The 13,908-nt window shown below is 52.1% G+C and overlaps 1 protein-coding gene across 5 annotated transcripts in view; it reads right to left on the bottom strand.

The window, feature by feature from the left end:
- The window catches only part of MGRN1 (mahogunin ring finger 1), a 67,073-nt gene extending 57,737 nt beyond the window's left edge, over positions 1-9,336 (bottom strand). For 3 of the 5 annotated variants that reach the window (XM_082362120.1, XM_082362117.1, XM_082362119.1), the window contains exon 1: positions 9,076-9,334. In XM_082362120.1, the coding sequence (XP_082218246.1) occupies positions 9,076-9,163 (88 nt within the window). In that variant the 5' untranslated portion in view covers positions 9,164-9,334. Of the gene's footprint in view, positions 1-9,075 lie in introns of all 5 variants that reach the window. The other 2 variants (XM_082362116.1, XM_082362118.1) reach the window with 1 other exon arrangement.
- Between the last annotated feature and the right edge of the window lie 4,572 nt (positions 9,337-13,908).

Below are 13,908 nucleotides of genomic sequence, written 5' to 3'. Positions count from 1 at the left end.
CCCCTGGACACGGCTGGTTGGCCGCAGCGAACACCAGACTGTGCTGGGCCATCCCCACATTCCCCTCCCCCCGACCCCGGGAACTGGACCCAAGACCACAGGACTCGGTCCTTGAGGGCCTCCGGTGGGTGAAGTCAGCTCTATGCCTGTCACAGCAGCATGACACTGAGGCCGGAGAGGACGGGGCTCTGTGTTCTGCTTCTCCTGGCTTTCCGGTGCTTGGTTCCCCATCCTGGGTTCTAGAGACGCTACCCACCAGGCTGCAGTGCATTCCATCTCTGCCTAAGAGAGTTGGCATAAATGCCACGGACAGTCAATCTCCAAAGAATTCAAAATGTAATAAAAAGTACTTAGGAAAGCACTCCTGCAAGTAGGTGAGACAAGAGAGACAATCCAATATTTTTTTTTAAAAAAATGCAAAAGACCTCACAAAAAGAGGAAGAGAAATGAATGGCAATTTACACCCAAAAAGGTGCCCAGCCTCACTGGTCATCTGGGAAAAATAAATTAAAACTACCACAAGACATCCATGGCTAATATTAAAGAGAAAAGCTAATATTAAACAGAATAGCACACACACACATACACACACACGACACCAGCCAGCACTGGTGAGAACACAGAGCCCCTGGAACTCACGCTCTGCTGGTGGGAGCGTGGACGGGCTCAACCCGCCACAACGTTGTAAAAGCTGTGGACTCCGCACACGCGCACCCGAGGGCGCCAGACCCACTGCCAGGTATGAAAACAGACCCAAAGAGATGGGTATCTGGGATTGTCAAGACGAGACACAGAAAGTACAGTGGTGGCTGCCAGGGGCTGGGGGAGAGGGCAATGGGAGTTATTGTTTAATAGGGACAGAGTTTCAGTTTCACAAGAGGAAGACTTATGGGGATGATGGTGCGGATGGCTACACAGCAGTGTAAATGTACTTAATGCCTCTGAACTGCACACTTAAAACGGGTAAAATGGTCATTGTTATGTGGAATTTACCAATTACTTTTAAAAGTGAAAAAAAAAATGGACCCAAAGAAATCAGACTCCTGGGAACCAAAGCCAGTCACAAGAGTGTCCACCCAGCATCATTCATGAGAGCCCAAACCGGAAACTCCCCCAGCGCCCTCCACGTGAGCTCGTGGATGAACACACGGTAGCACCGGCAGACGCTGGGATGTCACGCAGCAGAGACAGGAAACCGACTGCCGCCCCACTGACAGCGTCCACCCTCTCACCACCCGACGTGCAGCCAAGAGCATCCACTTCCGTTCATACCAAGTTCAGAAACAGGCAAAACTCACCTCCACTGGAGTCCAGAGGGGGCCTCCCAGGGAGGAGGGGGCAGAGATTGGGGCGGGGCACCGGGGGCTTTGGGGGCTGCTACTCTTCTATTCCTTCAGCACGCCCACCTGGTGATGGTTCATCAAGCGGAAGCTCCTGACCTGTACGTCTCCTCAATATGTTACACTTTGGCTGTACATGTACATACGTGCATACACCACACGTTTTCTACAGCACTGAACTGAACACAGTTCCTTCTTTTGATTCCCCCCTAAAGCACTGCGGGCGTCTGGTCACTCAGGGCTATCACAGGGGCAGGAGACCCGGGTAACAGAATGCGACAGTTATCAGAACAGTGGACCCCCTGGAAGGCCTGCTCTGCGGGTGCCGGGCGCCCAGAACCAAGCCAACGCCGAGTAGGATGAAAGGATGAGAAAACGGGTTCTTTGCAAGCACTGCACACACAGGGGTGGACAGATGTTCCCGTGTCGGTCGTTCCCAAGCCTCCCCCTCCCCTCCCAGCTCGGAGAGAGCCGGCCATGATTTCTAGACAGCGAGTGGCCCCCCCCATGTTGCTCCACACCACCGGCTTGTCTGCAAACAGCAGGGGCGCGGGCAAGGCGGCAGCTGGGCCTGGCTCCCCCAGCTCCGGGGAGCTGGGCAGACGCGGGGACAGTTGGCAGAACTGAACAAGTCCACTGTTATTCACTGAGCCTGAGTCCGACGCTGTGTGGGTGGCATGTGTGGCACCACTGCCCTGCGTTTTACAGGACAACACAGAAACGTGAGGCCTGATGGCTGTACCTGACCACACGGAAACACACATGGTTAACGCCCACTGGACGTGGCCCCGTGCCAGCGTCTGGCCGCCGGCACCGGACTTGGGAGGTGAGGCAGGCAGCAGTGGTCACTGCTCGCGGGGTCATCCAGGAAGTGCAGGACGTGCCCAGGAAACTGCCAGGCCCCTGAAAAACACAGGCTCGGCTGGACCAGGGCTTGGTCCCTCCCCGCCAGCTCCCGTGGACTCACAGAGTCACAACTGAAAGGGGCCCGGGAGCAAGTGACCGGCTCAAGGCCCCAGGGCAAGTCACTGGCATGGGGCCGCTGGACTCTGAATCCAGTGCTCCGCCTCGGCTCTGCAGGCAGGTGGGGGCTGAAGACCCCTTGAGGCGGGCTCACACTCACAGTGCTGAGCTAAGCTCCGCCTGTGCCCACCCTGCTGGTGGAAGGGTGTGTTGTCAGCACAGCAAAGGCCACCCCAACCGTGAGGATGAAAACACGTGCGCACACCCCCCTTTGATGCTAGGCAGCTGGGCCCTCCGCGCCACGACCAACCTCCTGGCACCAGGCGAAAGGCCTGCCAGCCGGCTGGCCAGCCTAACCAGCACAAGCCCGGCTTCTTCCACTGACCAACAGGAGAGTGCAGCAAAGCCCAGGAGCCGGGCGAAGGATGCAGGGACCTCTGGGTGCTCAAAACCCCGAGGGCATGCGACACAGCAAACCTCAGCCCCAGTGGCCACAGGGCCCAAGTGCCCACCGAAGGCTTCTAAACCTAAGCAACTGGCTTCTCCTTCAGGGAGACAGGTCCTCAGATGCCCACCCGCCATGGCCAACTTAAAGGGTTTTTGTTTCTGCTGTTTTGCTGTTGTTGTTTTTACCTAAAATGTAACTACTGAACTTCCGAAAATACAGCTTATTTATACAGCTCTTACAATGACAAAATCCAAACTGAGTTCATGTGAGCAGAAGCACAGAACTAGTTCTGCTCTGTGAACGGGCACAGGTGGCACGATGCCGGCGATGATGGTGCAGGACTCGGAGCACGAAGGTGAAACCCCCGTGTGCAGGTGGAGCCCCTTCCCCACACCCCACCCCTCTGCCACTGACCCTGGGGCTCCGAGCACAAGCTCACTGCCTCGGGACAGTGATGGGGCCCAGGGACCCAGAATGTCCCCAGTGACAGAGGACGCCATCGGTGACACAAAAAGTCCTCCCTCGTCTTACAACACCTGCCTCGGTTCTTTCCTTCAGGCACCAATTAACCAGAGTCGGCAAGGCCCCACTTCAGAAAGGGCAAACCCAACACACGTGGCAGCACTCATGAGCAGACATCTCTAGACTGCCACCAACACAAAAGTACACACCAAAGTCTCCTGGCACACACCTCAGGCCCCTCACCGCGTGGCGGCAGGCCCAGGAGTCCCCGGACCCCCGCCTGACACCCCAGGGGATAAGATGCAGCCCAGTCTGAGCAGCTTGTACACTAGGGAGAGGGGGGTTGTTTTCCGCAAGGCCTGCTGCACAAGCATTTATTAAACACCTACCGTGTGCAGGCCCAGGTGCTGGGAGAAAAAAATCAGCCTGATTTCTAGTTCCTCTGCCAAAGAGGACAAAAGTCTAGTGTCACGAGAACATGGCAAAGTTCAAGTGAGATAAAGGAGGTAAAAATGCTCTGAAAGTACATGCACCCGATATACAAAAGCTTTAGGTCTGGGGCATAGTTCACCCACACCTCCAGGGTTAGTGGATCACATGTCTGATTGCCCTTCCGGACGCTTCTCTTGGGTGACCTGTCCCTACCATGACCTCCCTCAAACACCAGGGCAGGGCAGCCCACACGGCTTTAAGACACATGAGTAACAATAGTAACGCAGAAGGAGGAACAACCAACCATGGCAGCCAACAACGACCAGGCACTGCTGTGGGGACCTACTGTGCTCCGGGCTTCCATCTGCAACCTTCTCTCTCTTTTTTTTTTAATAAATTTATTTATTTATTTATATTTATTTTTGGCTGTGTTGGGTCTTCGTTTCTGTTCGAGGGCTTTCTCCAGTTGCGGCGGGCGGGGGCCACTCTTCATCGCGGTGCGCGGGCCTCTCACTATCGCGGCCTCTCTTGTTGCGGAGCACAGGCTCCAGATGCGCAGGCTCAATAGTTGTGGCTCATGGGCCTAGTTGCTCCGCGGCATGTGGGATCCTCCCAGACCAGGGCTCGAACCCGTGTCCCCTGCATTAGCAGGCGGATTCTCAACCACTGCGCCACCAGGGAAGCCCTGCAACCTTCTCTTTAAGAACTTGACTGAGGTGTCCTAACGCCTGCCGTGACCCTTGGCTGGGGACCAGCCAGCCGTGTGATCGGGGCAAGGGACTGCAGGGCAGTGGAGTGCAGAAATAAACCCTCACATTTATGGTCAGCTGATCTCTAACGAAGGTAAAATGGTAATGTGATGGGAAAAGAATAGTCTTTTCATCAAATGATGTTGAAATAACTGACTATCCATAAGCAGAAAAAAACACAAAACCCTAAATCTTTACCTCAAACCATACATTAAAAAATTAACTCAAAATGGATCACAAGACTTAATGTATGAGCTAAAACTATAAAACTTCAAGAAAAAAAAATAGGAGAAAATCTTTGTGACCTTGAGGTAGGCAAAGATCTTTTACAGTAATCTTTTTATTTATTTATTTATTTTTATATTTATTTTTGGCTGTGTTGGGTCTTCGTTTCTGTGCGAGGGCTGTCTCTAGTTGCGGCAAGCGGGGGCCACTCTTCATCGCGGTGCGCGGGCCTCTCACTATCGCGGCCTCTCTTGTTGCGGAGCACAGGCTCCAGATGCGCAGGCTCAGTAGTTGTGGCTCACAGGCCTAGTTGCTCCGCGGCATGTGGGATCTTCCCAGACCAGGGCTCAAACCCGTGTCCCCTGCATTAGCAGGCAGATTCTCAACCACTGCGCCACCAGGGAAGACCCAAAGATCTTTTAGATATAACTCCAAAAACATTAACCATCAAAAAAATTGATAGGGAATTCCCTGGTGGGCCAGTGGTTAGGACTCCGCGCTTTCACTTCCAAGGGCCCGGCTTCAATCCCTGGTTGGGGAACTAAGATCCCACAAGCCACGTGGCGTGGCCAAAAAAAAAAAAAAGAAAAATGATAAATCAAACTTCACCAAAACTTAAAATTTTGCTCCTCAAAAGACACCATTAAGAAAATGAAAAGACAAACCACAGACTGCAAGAAAATATTTGCAAATCACAGAGCTGATAAATGAATTGTATCACTGTATCCAGAATCCATAAAGAACTCTTACAACTCAAAAAGAAGACAATCCAACTTTTAAAAAGTGAATAAGACTAAAAGAGCCAACCCTCTAACACACACACACACACACACGACATATAACAGCCAATAAGCACATGAAAAGATGCTCAACATCATCAGTCATCAGGAAAATGCAAATCAAAACCACAGTGAGATACCACTTCACACCCACTAGGATGACTATAATTAAAAAGGTAGGCAATAATAAGTGTTGACAAGGATGCTGAGAATTTGGAACCCACATACACTGCTGCTGGGAATAAATGTAAATTGGTGCAGCCATTATGGAAAACAGTCTGGCAGTTCCTCAAAAGGTTAAACATATGACCCAACAATTCCACTCCTAGGTGTATACTAAAGAGAACTGAACACACCAAACAAACGTTCAGCGGCGTTATTCATAATAGCCAAAAGGTAGAAACTCCCCAAGTGTTCGTTAACTGGTGAAAAGATAAACAAAATGTACTATAACCATACAGTAAAGTACAATATATGGATGAACCTCAAAAACAATGCTAAGTGAAAGAAGCCAGACACAAAAAAAGACTACATGCTGTATGATTCCAGTTATATGAAATGTCCAGAAAGGGCAAATTTTAACGACAGAAAGCAGATCAGTGATGGGGTAGGGGTGAAGGTGACAGCAGAGACTGCCTGCAAACAGGCATAAGGCAAGGAAACTTTTATGATGGAAATATCTAAAACTGATTGTGGTGATGGTTGCACAATGCTATAAGTTTACTAAAAATCGCCAGATCATATGTTTACAAAGAATGAGTTGTACGGCACACGATTGATACCTCAATAAAGCTGTTATGAGTAAAATAAATAAATACAATCAAAACAAAGCAAATGCTGTTAAATTCAAGCTAGGTACTGTTGCATCGCATGTTGAAAACTTCAAAGTAAAAGAAAATTGGACAGGGACTTCCCTGGTGGCACAGTGGTTAAGAATCCGCCTGCCAATGCAGGGGACACATGTTCTAACCCTGGTCTGGGAAGATCCCACATGCCTCGGAGCAACTAAGCCTGTGTGCCACAACTACTGAGCCTGCGCTCTAGAGCCTGCGAGCCACAACTACTAAAGCCTGCGTGCCTAGAGACCGTGCTCCGCAACAAGAGAAGCCACCGCAATGAGAAGCCCGCGCACCGCAACGAAGAGTAGCCCCCGCTTGCCGCAACTAGAGAAAGCCCGCGCGCAGCAATGAAGACCCAACGCAGCCAAATAAATAAATAAAATAAATAAATAAATGTATTTTTTAAAAAAAGAAAATTGGACAGGAGATTTTAAAAGTCCTCACCATACACACACACACACAGAGATAACCATGAGATGACAGATGTGTAAGTAACCTTATTGTGATAATCATTTCCCGATATATACACATATCAAATCATTACACTGCACACCTTAAACTTACGCAACATTATATGTCAATTATATCTCAATAAAGCTGGAAAAAAATTGGACAGTGTTACAGAGGTGTTAAAAAAATACTAACTAGCACCCAATGATTCTTTCTAATATAATCAACAAAATTGACAGAGACCTGAAAAGATAACAACTGTCTCATAAATTGATTGTACAGTCCATGGTCCCTAAAATCATCTCAACCCCCCCTTCCGTCCCCAGTCCATGCTTGGGGAAACATACTCAAGTACTGCTTAGGTTCCAGACTGCCTCCCGGAATAAGGTGGCCCGAGGGACAGGAAGCAGAGAGGACAGCCTTTGGACTGGACAGGTTAAGCACTCCAATCGCTGGCAGCAAAACTGAGGTGGCCCATGGTGTTCACCTGGGTGCCAGCCCCAGCAGATTAACTGTGGCTGACTCGGGTGTCCACAGAGTGGACCTGACTGATTAACAAGGTCTGCCAAACAAAATCCAGAAGCAGTGCTGTAAGTGCCTTGTATTTGTGATTTTGTCCAAATGCCCAACTGAAGGGACATCAGGTTTGCTCTGCTCCCAGGTGACAGGAGGTACCACCTTAAACTTTTTGATACCTCTTCCAAGACACTGCTAACTGCTATTAGAGTCTAAGTTGATCACTTAATTTACTTTTTGAGCCATTATAGCAGCTAACATTTTTCAAGGACCTCTTAGGTGCTAAGCACTGTTCTGAGCACTGTATGAGGATCAGCCCATTTTACAGATGAGGAAACCATGACCCAGGGGGCTAAGCAGCTTGCCTAAGATGACTCAGCCAAAGATGGGCTAGAAGAACATCAGAGGTGGAAGAGGATGACTTCAAACAACTGCTCCATCAGATCTGGGGATGTCAGCCTCCAGGGGATCCCTATACCAGGCTGGGCTGCCCTGTCCTAGTGCCTGGGGACAAGCAGGCGTGGAGCTCTCCCATGCCTAGTAGTAAACAGAGCCCTCTGCCCAGCTCTGACTGCATCCTCTTTGACTGCCCCGAACTGCTAGTCTCCACTCCCTTTATCTCTGGTGGTCCCAAACACTTGCCTTCTTTCACCTTCCAAAATGAGGGTGAAGCAGTTCTCAAACTTGAGTGGACATCTGACTCACCCTAGGAGTGGGTTTTAAATGCAGGTTCCTAGGCCACAGCAGGCCCCAACAAGTCTGAGGCAGGGCCTGGGAAATGCATGTTAAACAAGCTTCCCCACTGTTGGAAGCAGGTGGTCCTGGACCATACTCAGAGGAAACCTGGCCCAGGGGATGCCCACAGGCCAACTGTGAGGCCTAGAAGACCACGACATGGGATCAGATACTTCAGAAGCCAGGATCAGAGGCCCCAGTCTGAAAGTCTCCATGATATCCAAATGCCCTGTCCTCTTTCTTCTCTCCTTTCCAGGCAAGTAACCGGACGAGGAGATGGAGCACGAGGAACCCGAACTAAAGTTCCAGAGCAGGCCACACTCCTCATCAGAGGCAGAAAAACATTGTGGACGGGTACAACTGGTCTGGTAGTCTGACTCCTGGTCCTGCACCCAGATGAGCTTCCATCCAGTTCTGAGACCTTGGGAAAGTCACTTCCTCCTTGGGGCTCAGGTCTTTCAGCCACAAAAAAGGAGACTGGAGAACCGGGTAGGTCCCTTCCAACCATTCCCCGGTTGTCCAGCATGGACTCCCAGCTCCTCTTCCACCGACAGTTATGCCCCCTTGGGCCCAGCCCCCCACCCCCCACCAAACACAAGCGCCAGGTCACAGGAGAGCTAAGCCTCTGTCCAGACGGGACGGAGAGTGTCCAGAACCACTGGCCGGGTCTTCACAAGAAGCCACCAAAGAAAGGGAAAACCGGCGATAGAATGATGTCAATCCTTTTGACAATGACCACTTTGTAAGCACAAGCGAAGCATCGGGCACCGTGCTAAGCCCTCCCAAGCGTCGCGCCCCGGAACCTCACGCCAGCCCTGGGGGATTCCTATTGAGCATACCCCAGTGTGCATACGAGGGAGCTGAGGCGCGCAGGAGTGAGCTGACTGACCCAAGGTCACCCAGCCGGGACGAGGCAGTCAGCGCCGTACCGACCCACGCCCCGGGGTCCGGGCGGAGGGCGCGTGGACCTCCATGCAGGGAAGCTGCAGAAAGGACCGCGGGCCGAGCAGAGCCCCCAGCCCACCCTCCGAGGAGGATCTTGCGCCCAGCCCCGCCGCCCCCTGCCCGCCCCGCGCTCCAGCCCGCGCCTCGCTGTCCGCACCCGGGGCCGAGACCCGGGCCGGGGCGGCCGCTCACCGGATTTCGGGGGGTAGCGATAGGCCGAGTTCGCCTGGATGTCGATGTCCTCCACGCCCGCGATGCGGCGGCTCAGGATGGAACCCATGGTGCACGGCGGGCCGGGCCGAGGCTGGGATGGGGGCAGCGGCGGCGGTGGCGGCGGCGGAGGCGTCCTTACGCGGACATGGCCGGGACCAGGCCGCACGGACGCTTGCCCACGGCCGCGGGCGCTCGGCCTCCGAGCCCCCACCCCCGGCTCAGCCCAGGGCCAGACGCCACGGCAGCCCTCCGCCCCCCAGGCCTGAGGCACCTCGGGAAATGGAGTCCCCTCGCCGCCGAGGGTGCCCGGCGGCGGCGCGGGATACCCACCTAGGAACTACATTTCCCAGGAAGCTCCTCGCCCGGGCTCGCTGCAGTTGTTGACAAACGGTCCGGGACAAACCAAATGGACCTGAGTCCAGAGGGGAGGAACCATCAACCACACTGCAAACTATCCTTCCCTTTGCATTCCATGCACAAAACTAACATCGTAACTCTTTAGCCTTTTAATAATCTGTTCATACATAGATCTTGCTAGGAACCAACGCCTTCCATTTACTCCCTCTCTGAAATAACTCCCGGAGCATGGTTCTCCCCACTTCCCAGGGTTTAATCTCCTGGCCCGGCCAGCAGAGGGCAGACCCGTACCTGCCACCCGCAAAGAGCTGGGATGGAACCCAGGATTACCTGGAGCGGTGCACACAGGGGAAGGGAAGCACCTTTTCCAGAACTCTAGGCATCTCTCTGTCTCCACGTCCAGAACAATTCTTTGAAGACATAATTTTAAAGTCCCCCGTGGAGGAAGTAGACCTCTCCCCGTTTTACATATAGGGAAACTGAGGCACAAAGAAGGGAGGGGGCCACACATAAGGGTGCTCAAGTTTACAAGAATCAGGGTTAGAGTTAAAGCCTCCTCGCAGATTGCAATGTACTTTCTTGGCTTTGTGACTCACACAAAACTCTGTAAGCAGGCCAAGTGAGGATCTGTTTTTACCTACTTTTCACTTGAGAAACAGCAGTTCTGAGAAGAAAGTGACTTCCCAAGACAAGCCTGTCTATCCAGAAAGGAGCTAGGGAGGGCAGAGGCTGTCTAAGAGTCTCAGATGGTAAATTCACCACAGTCCACATTAAAGTGAGTCCTACACCTTTCCAGACGCCAGAACCCAGAATACAACCTTCCTATTTTCAGGGGACCTGGGAAGCCAAAAGTAATAAAGGAAGTGAGGGACTTGTGTGATTATAAGGGAGAGTCCAGGTCTTGGAGCCTGATTTAACCTCTCTGCCCTGCAACCAAGATCCCCCTTTACTGAGCACCTACTATGTGCCAGACATTGGTGTTGAAGGCTATGCACATATTCTCTCTTTTAATTCTCTGTTGTAGGTTCTATTTTCATTCCCAATTTACAGAAGAGGAAAGAGGCCAGGAGAAGTGAAGTACCCACTCAGCTTGCATAGTAGGTAAGTGGTAATAAAGCTGGAATTTGAACCAGGCCACTCCTCTTAATGCCACACTCCCCTGCCACTCCCAGCCCCTACCACCCCAGAGACAGGAATGCTCCAGTGCCAGATTCCCTGTCTCTTGCCCCCAGATGAGCCTGAAGACATCCCCACCCCATGTGACCTTTCTTCCCTTACTTTAAATTTCTTTCTGTTGAATCACATAACACTGTTGAATCATATATACACAAATAGATATACCAACACAGCATTCAATTTATCGGTCTCCCTGCTTGTGGGGAGGGAAGGAGAGTATTGAGGGCCCAGATGTTCCCACTGAAAAATAACCCTAAGAGCATGTCCTCCCTACAGATAATGGGCCAGGGCAGTCATTTCCATGGGCTGATGTTTGATCAATTAAACATTCCTCTTAATAGAGCTTTGGACTTCAGGTATATTTTTCTGTGCTTATCCATGCCCCAGTGGGAGACAGGCCCTTTTTTATTTGATACTGGTTCTACTATCAACATCTTCACTGGTTCATTTATTTATTCAGCAAATATTTATCATGCAGCTACTATGTGAAAAGCAATGAGACAGGCAAAGAGCCAGGAAATAGAGATTAAATGGTGAAACCACCAGATATGAAACATCTAATGAGGAAACAGACTCATGAACAAGTGTATAAATACAAAATGTGGTGGGTGCTATAGGGGAATGGACTGAGGTGCAGTGAAATACTAGGAGAGACCTACTATTCATAGGGGAGTCAGAGAAGGCTTCTCTGAGGAAGTGACATTTAAGCTAGGACTTGAAATACAAGTAAGAGCCAAGCAGGCAAACGCTGAGGGAGTAGGCAGCCCAGGTTCCAGGCAGGGAGAGCAGCATGTGCAAAGGCCCTGAGAAGCTGAGTAAGATCAATGAGCTCAAAGGCCAGTGTGGCTAGAATCAAGTAGGCAGGAGAGTTCAGGAACAGAGGTCAGGAGTGAGGCAGTGGCCAGATCTCAAGGCCCCTCAGTCAGCCAGTATCGGGTCCTTTGAAACATGAAGAAAGACCCTAGGCACACTTCACGGCTAGTATGAATCCCTCAAGTCGACTTCTCAAGCCTTCTGAGGGGGCAGGATCCCTGCCTATTCATTCTTGTGCTCCCAGAGCCAGGCACCCAGTGGATGTCTGATAAACACATCTGCAGAGTGATTGAAGGAATGGAGGTGGAGAGGAGCCCGGGGTCCTGAGCCTACCATCAACTGGCTATGCCAACTTTGCCAAGGTCCTCAACCTCCCTGGACCTCAGGTAAGATGAAGGCATTGCCGTAAATCCCTTTTATACCTCCATCCCCCCCATCTACTGGCCCCAGCTGTCAGGCCCAATCCGAGCCTGCTAAGAAATCCAAAGTCCACTCTCTAGCCAGGCTGATCCTGGCTGAAAACAAGGTTGTTTTTTCCTTCCCGCTGCCCCTGGGAAAACAAGCTGGCTGGGGGGCCATAGGGGCCAGAGGGGTGACCTTTGCTCCTGATAGCCCCACCTGCCCCACCCCAGCCAGCCAGCTGGCCTGGAAGAGCTCCTTCTGGGCTGAGCAAGTCTAGGCAGGTAACTGAGTGGTGCCCAGATGAGAGTGAGGGAAGGGGTGAAGGTACTTCCTGCCTCCCTAAGCAAGAAAAGCCCCCAGTGGTCCCTGCCAGGACAGTGCCCACCCTCCTTGGCCAGAAACACCCTGCTGGCCCACTGGGTGCCTGCTCTTCTCCACTGGCTCTGAACACTGTCAAGAGTGTAAGGAAGTTTGGATTCCAGCCTCAGTTTCCTTATCTGTAAAATGGGGCTTGGGTTCCCTACAGTGGTCCAGATGGAGGCAAAGAGGTGAGTGCTAAAATGGTGCTCTGAGCACCACAGGCATTAATCCCCCAGAGCAGTCCTGGGAGAGTTCTGAGCTGTTACCTTGGGTTCTACAAATGAAGGAACTGAAGCTCAGAGCCAGAGAACCTTGTCCCAACATCAGAGTCATTAAGTGGCAGAGTCAAGACTGACACCCAGGTCTGTCTGGCTCCAGAACCCACTCACCTTCCACCATGCCCTGTTGCTGTCCCACTAGTAATAGTGATAGAGGTAATGACATTCAGAACCGCCCACCCCGTGCTGTGCTGAGCGCTTTGTCCACATTAATTCACGCTGATGCTTTGTGAAGGTGAGGGGCCATTTTTAATAAGAGCAGAACTCTCCTGGTACCATCAAGGTTTGCAAAAAATGGTGCAGCCTGAATGATCCCCATGTGGCAGAAAAGGGCTGAAACCTTATTTCCCGAGTAGACTTGGGAAATAAGTCCCAAGGTGACTTCTGCCAGGGTTGAGGCACCCACCTGAAGGGGACACTGAGTCCTCTCCCTGCCAAAGGGCCAAGCTCCCATCTCCAGCCCTCAGAGGCCGCTTAGCAGTCCCACTGCTCCAGGCTCCCTTCCCTCCCCCAGCTATCCCGATGCCCCAGCCTCCCCGGAGCCCCCATAACCTTGGGAGCCTTCAGGCCCTGTCCACCAGTCTCCCATCCCCCTCCTCCTACCAGTCAAAGCCAGAATCCCCTGGAAGGGTTGAGGGACCCAGGAAGGGCTCCTCCCAGAGCCCTGCCAGTCCTCCTCCTCCCCCCAGGGTGGGACAGTTCCCTCCATTCAGTCGAATTCTGCAACAAATCCCTGGGCAGGGACGGACTCCCCTGGAACCAGACACACCTAGAACATCGCCTGACCCGGACTGGTCCTCTCTCCCACCATCTGGTCTCCACAGTGCTCAGCCACAGTGATCCTACTGCACACAACGGATCAGATGTACTAAAACCCTTCAATAGCCTTTAGCCCACCACCTCCAGGGCCTGTGCCTGCTTCCTGAGGGCACTTTCCACACTTGCAATTCTACATCTCTTCTTGGGATTTTTCTTTTTTAATTTATTTGGCTGCATTGGGTCCTCGTTGCTGTGCACGGGCTTTCTCTAGTTGTGGCAAGAGAGGGCTACTCTTCGTTGCAGTGCGCGGGCTTCTCATTGTGGTGGCTTCTCCTTGCGGAGTACGGGCTCTAGGTGCGCGGGCTTCAGTAGTTGTGGCACACAGGCTCAGTAGTTGTGGCACACAGGCTTAGTTGCTCTGCGGCATGTGGGATCTTCCCGGACCAGGGTTCGAACCCGTGTCCCCTGCATTGGCAGGAGGATTCTTAACCACTGGGCCACCAGGGAAGTTCCTGTTCTTGGGATTTTTGATGCACGCCCCCACCCCATCCACCAGCCGACCCTTCTAGAGTTTGTTCTCTGCATCCCGGGCCAGATCAGAGCCAGGAACAGAGTAAGGGCCCAATACAGAGTTGCTCAACTAATGAAACTGGTGTCCAGGGAGCGC

The sequence above is a fragment of the Balaenoptera borealis genome (assembly GCF_965194805.1).
Source record: "Balaenoptera borealis genome assembly, chromosome: 16".
Taxonomy (NCBI): domain Eukaryota; kingdom Metazoa; phylum Chordata; class Mammalia; order Artiodactyla; family Balaenopteridae; genus Balaenoptera; species Balaenoptera borealis.
The sequence above is the reverse complement of the archived record's forward strand: the minus strand, read 5'-3'. Positions and strand labels throughout refer to the sequence as shown.